Below are 16,007 nucleotides of genomic sequence, written 5' to 3' on the forward strand. Positions count from 1 at the left end.
TTTGCGATACCTTGAATTAGGCTATTATGAGTATTTAGCTGATGACTTGCTCTATGACTTTACGTGCTTGTTTAAGATTAATCCTACCATCCGTATTTATTTAGGGAAAGAAGCTTCTCGTGCAAAGAATAAGATGCTAGACAGGATTCGAGAGGTAGGCTTGTTGATTGATTACTATGGTTAGCGGCCCTGCATTATTGTTTCTTTGTATTTATACATGTATTCCTATGAATCAATTTTAAATGTTTACTTCAGGCAGAGTAAAACACTGTAGTTTCTTAGGACCAGACACTCCTCTTTGACCCGTATATTGCAGACCGAGCCATAGAGCTTTGATAAACTATCTCTCTTTTAGCAAAAGAAGACCGACAAAGCCATACGCATCGTGACCGACTATCAGTACCCAGCAAACTGGTGGGTACTCTAGCACTGCTCCCTGCATATTAAAGATGTCGCGTGTATACCTTATTCACCGTGGGGTCAATTTGGTTCAACAGCGTCACATTCAACACGAACTCCTTTTAGTTACCCAGTGTTACCCGAAGCATATCCAGAGTTCTGGAAACACAGAGACTGCATATACTACGTTACGTGCTTCTGGCACTTCTCTGCATTCTTTTGATGTCACAGACAAAAAGACGCGACTTGATGGAATTTTTCTACAGAATTTGAAACAATTTAAATCAAACGCGTCCCCAGTTATTGATTCGAAACACAAACCTCCCTGAATGGAATTCAAACCCAATTCAAATGATTTGGATCTTACAATTTCCACCTGAAATTATTCAGCTTATATTTGATGGTATCCCTCTCCCATATTTACGTGAGTACCTCCACATTGATCAAATTGGAAATTATGCGTTCAATTCATATTACGCCAATATCCTGATTTGTGACTTCCGTCAAGTACGCAATGGATGGTGCGAATTAACCAAATCCCCAGAGCTTCTTGGGGAGACAGATGTGTTTCCGAGAACATATAGTTCCAAGCAGGTCTATGGTAGTCTAACTTATCCTACTTCTTCCGATTTTTATCGTCCGCCGTCACAATGGAAAGCACCCGTGGTATACTTCATGAACTTGGAAGAATTTCTCGATTTTAGTGAAGAAAATGATTGGTTTTCTCCAAAATGTTTAGAGTTCTCAAGACCAAGAGATTTCGCACATTTCTACTTAGAGAATAACGACAAGGTTTCTAAGATAGAGCGGATCCATATATATCCGGAAGTCTATTTCAGTGACGATCATTCAGAGATGATACAGGAGATACAGGACTGCCGGAATATGATAGAGGACGAAGAAATTCCGAACGTAAGCCACAGTTGTATGGTTGTCGATAGTGCTACTTTAGATTTGCAATTGTTTCCGACTTGTTTGGATTATCTTGAAGTAATACAATGTCAGATGGGCCAATTTAAATTTGCTTTTGCTAATGTTTCGGTAACACATCTTGGACTTAGTGATGTTCGGATAACACCTGAGGATATGGAATTTCTCCCTACTAGCGTAAAGTATTTGACGTTAACAAATTCATTGCGTCTAGATGAAGAAGAGGACGTTTTAGTTGTAAAATCTCCTCCTAATTTGATCCAATTGGTAATCGCCAAGTTTAGAGAAGACACAATTGTTTGCGAAGTCGATTTGCTGGCTTTAACTAAACTTCGATATGTCCAAATGCATGAATTGCACTGCGCGGATTTAGAAGATTTGAAGTTGCCGAATTCAATTGAGATACTAAAGCTAGGAGCACCTGAGTTAGAAAGTTTGGAAGGAATCGAAATGTATACGAATCTACGCAGCATTTATTTTCAAACCAGTTACTTGATGAATACAAACCATCCATTGTGGATGCCCCCCAGCAAATTCCCTCCAAATGCAGGGTGGGCTAACCATACGGTCTTGTGTGATGGTTATTCGTGCGCGGAACTTGTTTGTTCATCACAATTCCCGAAAGAACAGATTACCAGCGTTCAAATTTTGACGGAGTGGGATATTAGTATTAGAGATGACTTATCACATTTATCCTTTTTCGATTACCCTAATTTAACTGTGTTGGATTTAGCGGGCACTCAAATTCCGAACGTTAATTCATGGGTATTTCCAGAAACATTGATTATGTTGAATTTATCAAGATGCAACATTCTGAAATTCACTAATCATAATTTCAGTTCATTAGCTGGTTTGAGGAGGTTGCACATGCTGGAAAATAATCTTGAGAGTCTAAACGGTGTTACCGAATCCCTTCCTTTGAGTTTGAAAGAACTTGACTTGCTGTATAACAAAATTAACAAATTTCAAGGTTCTCATTTATCACTACTCTCTCTTGATTTATCAGACAACCCATTGCATACTATAGTTACAGAAGAGAACCTCAGCCTACCAGATTCTTGTGAGATATTGAAATTGGAATCAACACCAATAAGAGCGTTTGATGAAACCTTTCTGTTCCCAAAAAATTTGAAGGAATTATCACTCAAAGCTCGATACGGCATATTTGACGGCCTGTTCTCCGAAGATGTTTCAGACGAGGAAAGCATGTTCAACAATGCATCTCTTTTCGTTAAACTTCCACAGGGAATGCATTCACTTCATTTAGACTTTTATGGAGAAAGTTCCGAAAGTTCCTTCGATTTTCCAACTGGTTTGCGGCAATTAGCTATAAAAAATGCACCATCTAATTTGGTATTAGATAAACTTACATTTTTGGAAGAATTGCATCTCCAAGGAGATGTAGAGATATCAATCGACTTGTTCCCAGTAAGTTTGAGGAAGATTCGTATGGAAGTGGACACTGTCACAGGGTCATTAGATCGCTTAGTAAATTTGGAGAGAATTATGTTGGAGGCTGAATGTTGGGATCTGGAAGAAACAATCATCGTTCCAGAGCCAGTTAGATATATTTCGATCCCAAATGGCGCTATTGCCGAGAGATTAGATTATAGCAAATGCGGAGATCTACTGTACCTAGAATTGGGCGATTATGAGTCTTTGTCTGTTGAGTTGCTCTTCCACTTTGTATCCTTGCTTAAGATTAATCCCTACATTCGTATTTATTTAGGGAGAGAAATTACTGGTTCATGTTACGAATTACTAGACGAATTTCGAACCTTGGGCGGGTTGATTGAGTTTTGTGGTTAGCAGCCTCATCTTATTGTATAGTTTTCTTGTTTTTTTGCAATATATTTGTATGATCTTATCTTACTAGCTTGGGGCATAATAGAAATCCCTATTTGCACCTGCCTTTGGCCAATGTTAAACAAAATAACAAGCAATGGACCTTCCACTATTCAGGGTTTGTATCTTCCACCGTATCTCTCTTGGACAGGTCCCTATACAAGACGAGGAGATGGCAGTCATTGGACAAGAGTGAACAGTGTAAACTACGTGACAATAATATTGGTTCAATAACAGGAGCTCATTCTCTAAACTAACTGATAGAAAGGTAATTTCCTCTACATTCCACAGGAGAACAAGCTATACTTTTCATTACATAATGTTAAAGTAAAAAAGATGGTTTGATGCCAACTTAAAACAAACACGAGGACACTGTAATGTACAACTGAAAAAAACAATCCCCCCTGAATAAACTTCAAAACCAATTCAAATGCTTTGGATTCTACAATTGCCACCTGAGATTATCCAACTTATATTTGATGCCGTTCCTCTCCCGTATCTACAGGAATACATTAACATAGATCAAATTAGCCAGTATGCATTCAATTCTTACTATTCAAATATCACGATTGTTGATTTCCACGATGTAGGTGAAAGATGGAGTGACTTAGAGAAGCCCAAACCACTCCTTGGGGAAACAGATGTATTTCCAACAACGTATAATTCCAAAAATATCTACGGTAGTTTAAATTATCCTGGCGATACAATATTTCTTGAAAGGCGTGGCAGTGCTCCATCGGTATACTTTTTGAATGTGGATGACTTCATTGATTTCGGTAGAGAACATCCTAGTTTTTCTCCACTGAATGTAATATTTATAAGACCTAGAGATGTTCTCAGGCTTTGCCGATGTTCTGAAATGGTTCCCAGAATACGTAAGATATATTTGTTTACCGAATTGATTTTTAGGGGCGATTACGAAGGAGAATTACAGGATTGCCAGTCCGTGATTGGCCAAGGAATTCCAAACATAAACTACGGTTATCTCTTTGCAGAAGCAAGCTCTTTGAATTTACAAACCTATCCACATCATTTGGATTATCTTCAATTGGACAACTGTCAGATACGGGATTTTGAGGGTACTTTTGTTGGGTTTTCAATTACACATCTTATATTTGATCGGGTTGAGATGGAATTTAATGATATAGCATCTATCCCAATGAATGTAAAATATTTATCATTGAAGAGATCACTAGGTCTGGATAGTGGTATCTTGGATATAAGATACCCTCCTAATTTGATCCAATTAATCATTAATGAGTTTAGAGGCGATGGTCAAATTATTAACGTTAATCTCCTGACCCTAACAAAACTTCGTTATTTACAAATTATGCCGGTGCAGGTCATGTCGCTTTCAGACTTAGAATTACCGAATTCCATTGAAATTTTAAAATTAGGTGCGCCTAAATTAAAAACCTTGGAAGGAATTGAAAAGTATCACAATTTATACAGTTTCTATTTCCAATCATTTTGCGGAACATGGTTTGACATGCCGTTGTGGGCGCAAACAACTAAGGAGAACCTGGCCGATACTTGGGAGAATCATACATTATTTTGTGACGATTATTCGCAGGCCGGAATTGTCAGCATATCTAGCTTTCCTAAAGAAAGAATTAAAAGATTTGACATAAGCGGTGAATATGACGTGGATGATCTTAAGAAGTGGAGGTATTTTGGCCTTATTGATTATCCGAGCTTGACGGTTTTGGATTTATCTGAAACGACGCTACTGCTGGTTACTTCTTGGATATTTCCAGAAACATTGATTACGTTGGATCTATCCTCATGCAAGATACTGAAATTTAAGAATCATAATTTCAAACGCTTAACAAGTCTACGACGCTTGTATTTGAGAGAGAATCAATTCAAATCGTTAGAAGGGTTGATTGACAGTCTTCCTATGAGTTTGAAAGAGCTTGACTTGCTGGATAACCAGATCACTAAGTTCCAAGGTTCGCATTTATCGATACTCTCAGTTAATTTATCCGACAACGACTTGTTTCATATTCTGATTTCCCTGGAGACCATCAGTTTGCCTGATTGTTGTGAGATATTGAAATTGGACCATAGCGATTTCCATGGATTTGGTGACTCGTTCCTATTCCCAAAGAATTTGAAAGAGTTATCAACTGGCCGTTGTCATGAATTTACGTTAACCAATGCGAATTTCTTCTCTAAGCTTCCACAAGACTTGTGTTGCGTTCGTTTATATGGCCCTTGTGAACATCAATCTGCTTTTCCAAAAGAAATAAGACAAATATGCTTACGACATGTACCTAAGTTTGCACTAAATGATCTATTGTTCTTGGAAGAGTTGGAACTAATTTCTTCATTGGTGCGATTTGACATGTTGCCGCCGAGTTTGAGGAAACTTCGAGTAATTGCACTGAGTGGTTCGGGTTCATTAGAACACTTGGCTAATTTAGAGAGGATCCTGGTGAAGCTTCTGTTTACTTATCAGAAAGATAAGTTTGTCCTTCCAGAATCGGTGAAATATATTTCCATTCGAAGTGGTTCAATTTCTCGAGAATTTGATTACAGCAAATGCAAAGGATTAAGATATCTTGAATTAGGTCACAATCCTTATTCAGCTGATAAGTTTGCAAGTTATATTGAAAAATTGATTGGGCTCAATCCTATCATTCGTATATATTTGGGACCAGAGATTTCGAATTTGACTTGTCCTAAGCTTGATTTGTTTCGAAGAAATGGGCATTTACTTGATCAGAATATATATTAGTTTGATTTGTTTTTAACTTAGGGAGTATCGTATTATTCTGCTCGACAAAATGTGAAATTAGAAACTTGGCTTATATTCTAGTTGTTACGACCATGTGATTCCTAAGTATACTTAATCACTATGCTAAATTATCATGATTAGTAATGCTGTTGTTATGCTTCTGGTTTATCCAATAAAAGTACTGTACGGCGCTTAACTGAACAGATATAAATATGGGTCAATTTGCCCCGAGTTCAAGTCTAGAGTATATAGTTTACGTAAATTGTTTTACTTCTATAAAAAGGACGTAGCATTTACTTCTAATACAACCAAAAGAATTCCCTAAAAGGATCTAATTTCATGCAATCCTTTTGGATTGTAATACTAGTAGTTTTATGAAATCTGAGAAAGGTGAGTATGTTCCCTGGGACACTAACTAAAAGTTCCAACAATTAATTCAAGAAAGCACGAAAAAGTGGCAGTAGCCTGGGACAGCGATTGGAGCTGACGTTATTATGATAACATTACAATCCAGTTAGAGGGTGAAATGAAGTACATAATATATTGCGGGCCAGTCAACTTATTTTATTTCATACAATAACGAAAACTCATTTTTCTTTTATTTAATCAATGCACATTTATAATATCGATAACAGAATAAACTCTAAATAATATCTAACTACACAGGATCCCATTGATCAAGTATTGGGTGACACTCACATGACTTATTTTTATGATAATCCTAAAGCAGCCGAGAACCTTGCATGAGAATGTCATTTTATTACTAACTTTTCGCAACCATTTCTCTAAATTCTCTAAAGAAAACGATATAGACAATTATCCGTTTGTTTTGAAAGTTTTAATTCCGCTAGCTATGATAGGAGACATGTTTATGTATTTCCAAATCTTGTATATAAATCCACTTTAAAAGAATATCGGATAAAATCACCTTTTTTGTACCTTTGTGTAATTTGCAGCCAAATCTGATAAGCCCTTAAATATTGATTCTAAAATGTTTTTTCACATGCAGATTTTAGATTGTGAATCATTTTTTTTGGGAAAGGAGCGCGTGAGCATTAACGAACCAACAAACTAAAAAAAATGTTGAGACTAAACCAAGAAAATAGTCACATGCTCCCTTTAAGTAGTCTGTCTGTCTGTTTGTTCTTTGTCTGTTATTTGTCTATTTGGAAGTTTCCAAGACAATTTTCTTGTCATCAACATTCGATTGATTTCATTTTTTTTTCACTTTCTTCTTTCTTCTTCTTCTTCTTCTTCGTCCCTTCTTTCTTTCAATTAACATAAGTTTTCAACAAACCCTTTTTGTTTCTGATCATTTTCAATTAGGAAAAATCACAGCAAATCAAAGGTGTAACTAAAGAAGAAAATAACGTGAGTTTTTCTAACCCCAGAACTGTATCATTAATTTAAATTTTAAAGAAAAGAATTCAACTTTCCAATACAATTCCCTGTACTCCTGCTATTCCAAATTTGCTGCTACTGAAATACTGTCTCAACACTGCTGATACTAATTACTATACTGTTGACTGCTGCTGCTGCTGCTCTTTGATTATTAATTACTAATTTATTTTATCAAGTTTTTTACAACCAACAAAGAGAGATAGTTTTTTTTTGTTGCCAGAAATCCCCTTAAAGAATTATATCCCTCCGCATTTACTTTTTTTTTTTCAAGATTTCCATTTGATTTCCTTATGATCTCAACACAAGTTAATACTATGAGTTCCAAGAAGGATATCCCTACTCAATCCAAGGCCAATGGTCCTAAAGGTATTACGTTCTCAGGAGAAACTTTTATAGTTCCTGAAACTCATGATATGGTTAAAACACTATTTGATCCAACTATTCGTAAATCAAATTTTGAAATTATAATCTTAACATGTTTGTTTTCTAATTTATTGGTATTTTTAATTCCTAATAATCAATTTAGAATTAAAATATTTATTTCGTTTTATATACTTTGGAGATTATCTTATAATTTTGGAATTGGTTGGTTATTACGTAATCAATCAAATTCCAATCGTTTAGTTGGTTGGGCTAAAGATTTGAATTTATTCGATAAATCAAATGATCAATTCTTAGCTAAATTTGTTCAAAGTGAAGTTCAATCTCAAAGAGGTAAGGATTATAAGATTAATTCTTTACCTGTTGAATTTAATACTTGGTTAATCTTTAGAAAATTTGTTGATTTAATCTTAATGTCAGATTTTGTCACTTTTGTGTGTGTTGTAATTACTTGTGCAATTGATGACAATTTCCAATTTATTCATAATCAACCAAATTGGGTGATTTATTCAAGAATTATAGGTGGGTTCGGATTGATTTTATTCAATTTATGGGTTAAGGTAAATGCTCATAATACAATTAAAGATTATGCTTGGTATTGGGGTGATTTCTTCTTCCGTCAAATCAATAATGAAGAATTGATCTTTGATGGTGTTTTTGAAATGGTTCCTCATCCAATGTATTCAGTCGGTTATATTGGATACTATGGATTTGCATTAATTGCAAAATCTTATACAGTTTTAGCAATTGCTATTTTTGGACATTTCTTACAAATGGTGTTTTTATATTATATCGAAAACCCTCATATTGATAAGATTTATGGTCCTTCCAAGAATGAAATTAACTTGATTAAAATCTTAAAATTGAAAGATTTAAAGAATTTCGATAATTTAAAACCATTGGTTGGATTATATAATTTCAATTGGTTAAGAGCAAGCGATGTTGTCAATTTGATCTTAGTTGGTACTTATGGTGTCATAATCCCAGTCTTATCTAAATCAGTAACCAATTTGTTTGTATTGACTATTGCCATGAAATTATTTGAATCTTTCTCAATTAATATTTTATTAGTTTTACAAAGTCATTCCAAACATTTCACAAAATGGTGTCTTGCAAATGATATTCCAGTTGAAAAATCATTAAATAATTGGGCAATCATGTATAATTCATTAATTAATGTGACTTATTCTTCATTATTCGGATTAAACTTGGTTTATTATTTGGATCCAGTTCAACATAAATTATTATTCAATGATTGGTTTTATTTAAGAATTTTGTTAGGTATCACCTTAATGCTTACTCAAACTTGGATTAACGCTTCCATTATTGATCTGATTGGTTATTTCGGTTGGTTTTATGGAGATTTCTTCATTCCAAAATCTCAAAGTATTTCCCCACGTTTAACTAAAGCTGGTGTTTATCGTTATTTGAATAATCCAGAACAAATTTTCGGTGTATGTGGTGTTATGGGATTATTTATCCTTAGTCCAACGGTAGAAAATATGGTTTGTTGTATTATTTGGGTGGCTAATAACTTTATCAGAATTAATTTCATTGAAAAAGTTCATATGATTAAAGTATATGGTGAACTGGAAGTATTGAAAGATTCAGGTGTCGTCAAGACTTTTAAGAAACACTTGATTCCAGAATCTCTTCAAAGAAGATTAAGTAATGATACCACTAATGGTGAAGCTGATGGTATATCAAGAAAAAGATCTAAAAGTGGTACTTCACTTGCTGATTCATTAGATAATTTCATTAGAGACTTAAAGAATTCTACCACTAAATTATCTCAACAGAAATTGATTGAATTATCTCAGAATTTAACATTTGCTAATTCTGATTATAAATTGACCATTAAGGGTTTACAAACTGATAAGTCCAAAGCTTATTTGCCGAAGTATACTTATGTTGGTGCTCCAATCACCGTTACTTGGCATGCACCAAGAGCTGTTCATTCAACTGGAGATTGGATTGGTTTGTATAAAGTCGTTCATACTTCTTATTCCAGAAATAAGACTCTAATTTCATCTTCAGGTAGATGGACCCATTGTAATGAACCAAAGGGTAGTTTTACATTTGACAAGAAGAGATTATTCTGGGAAGATGGTGTTTATGAATTTAGATATCATTTAGCAGGTAAACATGATGTTACTTATGTTTCTGAACCTTTTGAAATCAAATGGCCAAAGATTCAAGCCCCATTAGATAAATCTGAAGTTGATTCATTTAGTCAAACTTTAAAGGAAGAAATATTTGATAAATTATTAGAAGTTGAAGATGTTAATACTCCACTTATTCATCTGCTTAAAGATGATGATATAGTTAAGACATATAATTTATTGAGTGATTTGATTTCCAATATTTGTGAAGTTAAGATTAGTTCTAAAGCATTTTTAAATCATGATGATTTGACAATTAGAGATGTTGCTTATAAGATCATAAACATTAAACAAGTATTGGAAGAATTATCTCACAATAATAATGATGATATGATTGAAAAGAAGGATATTTAGAAAACAAAGGTGTTCTTGTAAATAGAATCACATTAGAACAATTATAAAATTACATACATATATTTTGATTAATTACAGATTATTTAGAATGAATTTAATAAATACGAATTCAAATTTGCTCGTATAGTTCTTGACATATTCTTACATTCTTCGATAGCTTTATTAGTTTGATCAACCGAAATATCTTTTTGATCATTACTCTCAAGCCATACACCAACAATTTCATCATTCTTTAAATTCATGAAACTAACCAAAGCATCAATCCCTTCCCCATCTTCTTCCTCCTCTTCTTCTTCCCCATTCCCACCAATTACAACCTTATTACCACCACATAACTTCACTTGTCCAGAAGTAATCAAATCCTTCATCTCAATCCCAGAATCCACAAACGCAAGCGAAACACAACAACTAATCCACCCAATCAACCAAAGCAACCCTTGATTTCCCCCTCTCTTCAAAACATCCTCCTCATCAATAGAAATCACACTTATATTAACATCAATTGCCGATTTGGGATATTTCTCCAATATCAAACAACTCAAAACACATGTCTCGATATAATTACTAATTCGTTGTTCTATATGTGTCATCCCTGTCCATTTCACCTGATTTGGCAGGATATTAAATAATTCTCCCTGGGGTTGGGGGAGGATATGGGGTTGGAATTTGGTTTCGACGGATATACTGGCACGATCGATGAATGAGCCTCGGATTGGACGGGGGCCGAAGATTGACACTTGGATTATTGTGTTGTTGCATTCGAGATAGGCGGACCCGTTGGCGTTTTTGATGAGGCCATGTTTGAGAAAGAAAGGTGGGATTGCGGAGGATGGTTTTTTGGATGGTGATGCGGGGGAGACGGTTGTTGGGAGGGGTGGTATATTTGGGACTATTACGTTTGATGGACCGAGTATTCTTCTTCTATCTGACATGCTGAATGGATATGATTTTGAATTGATGAAGGGTGCTGATGGGAAGGGACTATTTTTCATAGAGTAATTATTTTTTTTCAAGTGATGAGGTTGATCACCAGGCGCTACCAACGAGTCATAAACAAACTTAGTTGTTGCAAATTTGTGGAATCCTGTGATAATGGAAACGGCGAGCTCTAGGGATGTACTTTGAAGTGTAGCGGGGTTGCACCTCTTCTAAAGCCTTAACTTTGGTTAATAGCTAATGGATTATATTTGAAATTGAAATTTCAAAAATTAATTAGCTGGCAGTTCGAACTTCTTGAACATAATTCTGCATAGTGTCAATGAATCAAGTCATGATTGACTTCATAGGAAATCGATGATAAGCAAAAGGTAATATGTTGATTATTTAACAGAAAGATATTGCTTACCAACCTTAAAACAATGGATCATATCATTTACAGAATCTCTGAAGTATATCACCTTGCTACGAAATATATTAACAATTCCATGGACCCGCTACCAATCGTACAGGTATTGATAGTCTAGGCATCTACAATCTCTACAGTAAATGTACAAATAAATAATAAATAACATTCTTCTACACAACATCTACTAAAAACACTAAAACTTCTCTCTCTGATATACTCCCTCTCTCTCTCTGTCTCACTCGCTCACTCTTCTAAAATAGTACACACAAACACAAACTCCTTCGTTAATTTTGATCATTCCGAGAATTAAACGGATCCAAATATTCCAAATCCACCGAATTCCCATTCCCACTACCACTTCCATTTCCAGCACCAGCTTGTCCATCACCACCAAAACTATAAAAATCAAAATCATCCAAATTAACAGTCCCACTCACGATATTACTCAACGGCGACCTCGGCGCCATCAATCTTCCACCACTCAGGTTATACGTCGCAGGATTCATCCCCACCGAATTCACATCACCATTATTGGAATATGGAGCGGGAACATTTTTTTCCAACATATACGGAGGCAATATCTTACCAAAAATCTGCGCATCCAATTTATCAAACACCCCAGGAATATAATCCTGTGAGAAATCCATGGGAGTGGGTTCCATTGGTGGGGTTTCATGTTGTTGAGTTGGGTCTTGGGTTATTTCGGCCGATGATTGGAATTGGGCGATATTTGTGTCGTTGAATAATTGGGCAATGGTTGGTTTTTTCGGGTAGGCTGAATATGGTTGATGGGTTTTATCACTTGAGGTTGTTGATGAGACCATATCGGTGGCAGTAGGGGCGTTGGGAACGGTAGGAACACCAGGGGCGACAGTGGTGGTGGCGGTGGCGGTAGTGCCATTTCCGAAGTTGTTTATGGTGTTGAAGTTGTTGAATAAGGTTTTCACATTTTCATTTTCGAAATTGGTTGCTGCTGCTGCTGATGCTGCTGCCGTTGCTACAGCGGATGAAGCAAGTGGTGGATGGGGTTGGATTTGTTTTTGTTGAATTTGAAATCTTGAAGTATCAGCAGTTCTTCTATTTAATTGTTCAAATAAAGTATTCAAAATATTATAAATTCTTAAAGAACTTCTACTTGAATTCTTCAAACAATCTAAAACCTTTTTCCCAATTTCAATATCTTTTTTGATCATATCTATATTTAAATCATCATCAAATAAAATCCCAGCATAATTAACTCCCATACTATCTTTATTCTGTCCATAATTAGCAAAATGATAATAATACACTAAACATGCAACACTGAAGAAAATAGTATACATTGAAAACCAATATGTTCCAACCAATAAATTCTGATCAATCATCTTGTTAGCCAATTTAACAACCATTCTCGCAACTTTAATACAATTCCGACCCCGGATTAATGATCTTGGATCACTGGCACTAGTTGCAGAACTTCCATTATCACTAATGAAATGAATGCAGGGACGATATAACATGATTTGACAATTCAAAAATGCTAAATGTAAATAATAATTCGCTAATTTAAATCGTTCCGGAATATGTTCATTCAGACTTGCTAAATTTGGATCAGTTGGTTTTAATTCCATAGGTAAATTATCTAACCAAGTTTTTAATTCTAATTCTAATTCAGTTATTTTATTATGAATCTTATCAGGAGAATAAGTTGCTGAACTTGATGCGAATTCTTCTCCACTACTTGATTTCACTTTGATTGGATATAACTTTTTAACAATATGAGATAAAATTAACATTAATTTAGTATGATGATTGGCACAACCTGAAGATGAAAGTCTTCCTTCTTGTTTTTCATATAAACAACCGGTTCTAGTAACATATTCATCATCCAATTCTTCTGGGAATTCTTGATCAAATTCATCTTCATCTATTGATCTAGGTAATCCTAATAATGAATTTATATAAATATCCATTTTATAAATGGTATAAAATAATCTTTTTCTAGTATCAATTTCAATTGGATCAAGTTTTCTTTTTGAATTTTGAAAAATTGATAAATTTCTATGTAATCCTTCCTTTAATGCACTTCTTAATGCAATACCAATATATGAATAACAAGTTGATAATCTTGCTGAACATTGTAAATACATAATCATCATAACAATAGTTTGAATTGAATTAATATCCCCAACATTACTAATATCAATCAATTTTCTTGCTTCTAAAAAATATTTAAATCCATCATCTTCTAAATGTTCATTTACACCCGGATCAGTAAAACTTGATTTTGAAAATAATGAACCACAAGCTAAAATTGAATAAAAAAATGGTAAGAATTTTTGTTGTCTATCACCATAATTAAGTGGATCTAAGGAATATAATAAATCAACTTCTTGTAATAATGAAGGACGATGATAAAATCTAAACAAGACACATGCTTTATTCCAACATGTAAAAATCAATTGTAATGCAGTTTCTTTACTAGGTAAATATAATTCAGAAAGTCCATCATTTGAACTAACAGAAGATTGTCTTTCAATAGTGGAAGCTGAATGAGTTGGAGATGGAACTGTTGTATCAGTATCATGCATTAATTCACCAATTTCTGTTAAATGACGTACTAATGAAGGTGATTTTGTTTCAATATAAGTAACAACTTTTTGAAATCTATCTAAATCAAATTGAATATTTTGATCAAAACAATTTAATTTTAATTTTGGAAGTAATACATTGAAAATTTGTTGACAAACAATCAAATTTGTATTGGGGAATAAATCAGTATTTGATGATGTTGGCGCCATAGCTGATGATGTGGAGGAAGCAGCGGCAGAAGCAGCAGCTGCTGCTTGTAATACTGCTAGATTTGGTTGTGCTGGTATTGGAATGCCTGAATGTCTTTTATTTCTTACATTTGGTTGATCATAACTACATTTATAAGAATATACCGTGCAATGAATACAAGGTTGTTTTCCATCACATTTGACTTTCTTCTGACGACAGTTATCACATGCTCTAGTAACTCGTCTTCTTTTGGCTTCTGAAGTGGATTTCTGTCTGACATTAGCTTGGGAATTGCTAGTTGCCATATTTACCGGGTTTGGGGTTACTCCTGGTTGGGTTGAATTTGCCTTACTATTACTCGAACTGCTATTGTACGATAATGGATCTGACGTTTGTCGTTCTCTTTTTACCGGGATCATCTTAACAAGTTTTAGATTTTAAATTGAAATATTTCGGAGTTGCTATGTTGATGAGGGAATTTGTAAGGAATACAACTTTTTGAAAAAAAGTGTGACGTTGTTGTGGAGTTGAAACTAGTTGGGTACAAATATTGATTGATCTATCGTCAAAGGGTAACCGTCTGATAGTGTGTGTGTGATGTCTTGTTCAATCAATTTGGTTCTCTTTAACCAGATAGTAAACACTGTTAAAAAAAGTATGAATTAATGTTAAAAAGAAGGAGAAAATTAAGTTTTATGAAAATACGGAGATTTTTTAGAATTTAAAAATTAAAATTAAAAGATTTTTTCTTGTGAGTTTGAGAAAGTCGTGTAAAAATGATTAAAAAAAGGGTCATAAATATAATCATATAATTATTTTTTTATCTTTGCCTCTTTCTTTCTTTCTATTAATTATTATTTACAATGTACAATTGCAAATCCTTTGATAAAAAATAATATTCTAAGCCTATGACTAATATAAACATTATCATTCTTTTTATTGGGACTATCATCACTCTTTTTCCATAAATACTAACAAAAAACATCTACCTATGTCACACTTTCTATGTATATTCACTGATCAACAGTCTGTCAGATCTCACCTCATTATTTTTAGAAATTTATAGAAACTTGGGAAGTTTTAAACGGAAAGATAGTCCCTTCCCCAGATTTTATTTTTGTCTGTGGGGCGGATCTCAAACTTCCACCACCTCCACTAGTGAAAATATCGCAAGTACAACTTTTCTCAGATTTCCTATTTAAAAAGTGGGAAGGATATCAATTTTTTCCTTTTCTCACACGAACAGTATCTTCATGTAGATTCATGTCTTAGAACGGAAGTTAATTGCGGTAACCTAGTAGAAGAGCAAGGGCTCATTCATCTTATTCTTGGCACAATCAACTAATTAACAGTGTAAAATCGTTTCAGTCTCAACAAGTAAGAAAAAAATATTTTGAACTAACCAATAAACGAATGTACATACTCACATGAGGCTCTAGATAGTTTATATTCTAATTAATTAAAAATAGACATCTTCTTGAGTCATGCCGAGTAGTCATACTTCAACGAGGACTACGTCATCTTGATGAGTTTTTATTGGCTGTTTGTTCACTTGCATATGTTGAACAATATCAATACCCAAGATCAAAACCGCCCAAATATTAACAATGACTTTTTTGAAATGAATTTGTTAGAAACCCACCAAAAAATATCAAACAATAAAGAAACACAAACGAATGAAATATTTTTA

At 34.2% G+C, this 16,007-nt stretch overlaps 5 protein-coding genes across 5 annotated transcripts; 3 read left to right on the forward strand and 2 right to left on the reverse strand. All coding sequences in view use genetic code 12, as the record gives it.

Moving 5' to 3' along the window:
• Positions 1-750: 750 nt before the first annotated feature.
• J8A68_002986 (uncharacterized protein) lies at positions 751-3,138 on the forward strand (the record flags this gene model as incomplete). The annotated part of the gene is made up of 1 exon (XM_049406792.1): positions 751-3,138. The coding sequence occupies one exon, from the start codon at positions 751-753 to the stop codon at positions 3,136-3,138; it is 2,388 nt and encodes a 795-aa protein (XP_049263671.1).
• Positions 3,139-3,604: 466 nt separating this feature from the next.
• Positions 3,605-5,914, forward strand: J8A68_002987 (uncharacterized protein; the record flags this gene model as incomplete). The annotated part of the gene is made up of 1 exon (XM_049406793.1): positions 3,605-5,914. One exon carries the CDS (start codon positions 3,605-3,607, stop codon positions 5,912-5,914), a length of 2,310 nt encoding a protein of 769 aa, XP_049263672.1.
• Positions 5,915-7,605: 1,691 nt separating this feature from the next.
• CHO2 (phosphatidylethanolamine N-methyltransferase) lies at positions 7,606-10,212 on the forward strand (the record flags this gene model as incomplete). The annotated part of the gene is made up of 1 exon (XM_049406794.1): positions 7,606-10,212. One exon carries the CDS (start codon positions 7,606-7,608, stop codon positions 10,210-10,212), a length of 2,607 nt encoding a protein of 868 aa, XP_049263673.1.
• An 83-nt stretch (positions 10,213-10,295) lies between these two features.
• J8A68_002989 (exosome non-catalytic core subunit) lies at positions 10,296-11,144 on the reverse strand (the record flags this gene model as incomplete). Its single annotated transcript, XM_049406795.1, has 1 exon — positions 10,296-11,144. The coding sequence occupies one exon, from the start codon at positions 11,142-11,144 to the stop codon at positions 10,296-10,298; it is 849 nt and encodes a 282-aa protein (XP_049263674.1).
• A 697-nt stretch (positions 11,145-11,841) lies between these two features.
• Positions 11,842-14,736, reverse strand: ASG1 (Asg1p; the record flags this gene model as incomplete). Its single annotated transcript, XM_049406796.1, has 1 exon — positions 11,842-14,736. One exon carries the CDS (start codon positions 14,734-14,736, stop codon positions 11,842-11,844), a length of 2,895 nt encoding a protein of 964 aa, XP_049263675.1.
• Between the last annotated feature and the right edge of the window lie 1,271 nt (positions 14,737-16,007).

The sequence above is a fragment of the Hemisphaericaspora subhashii genome (assembly GCF_019202705.1).
Source record: "Hemisphaericaspora subhashii strain CBS 10753 chromosome Unknown scaffold44, whole genome shotgun sequence".
Taxonomy (NCBI): domain Eukaryota; kingdom Fungi; phylum Ascomycota; class Pichiomycetes; order Serinales; family Debaryomycetaceae; genus Hemisphaericaspora; species Hemisphaericaspora subhashii.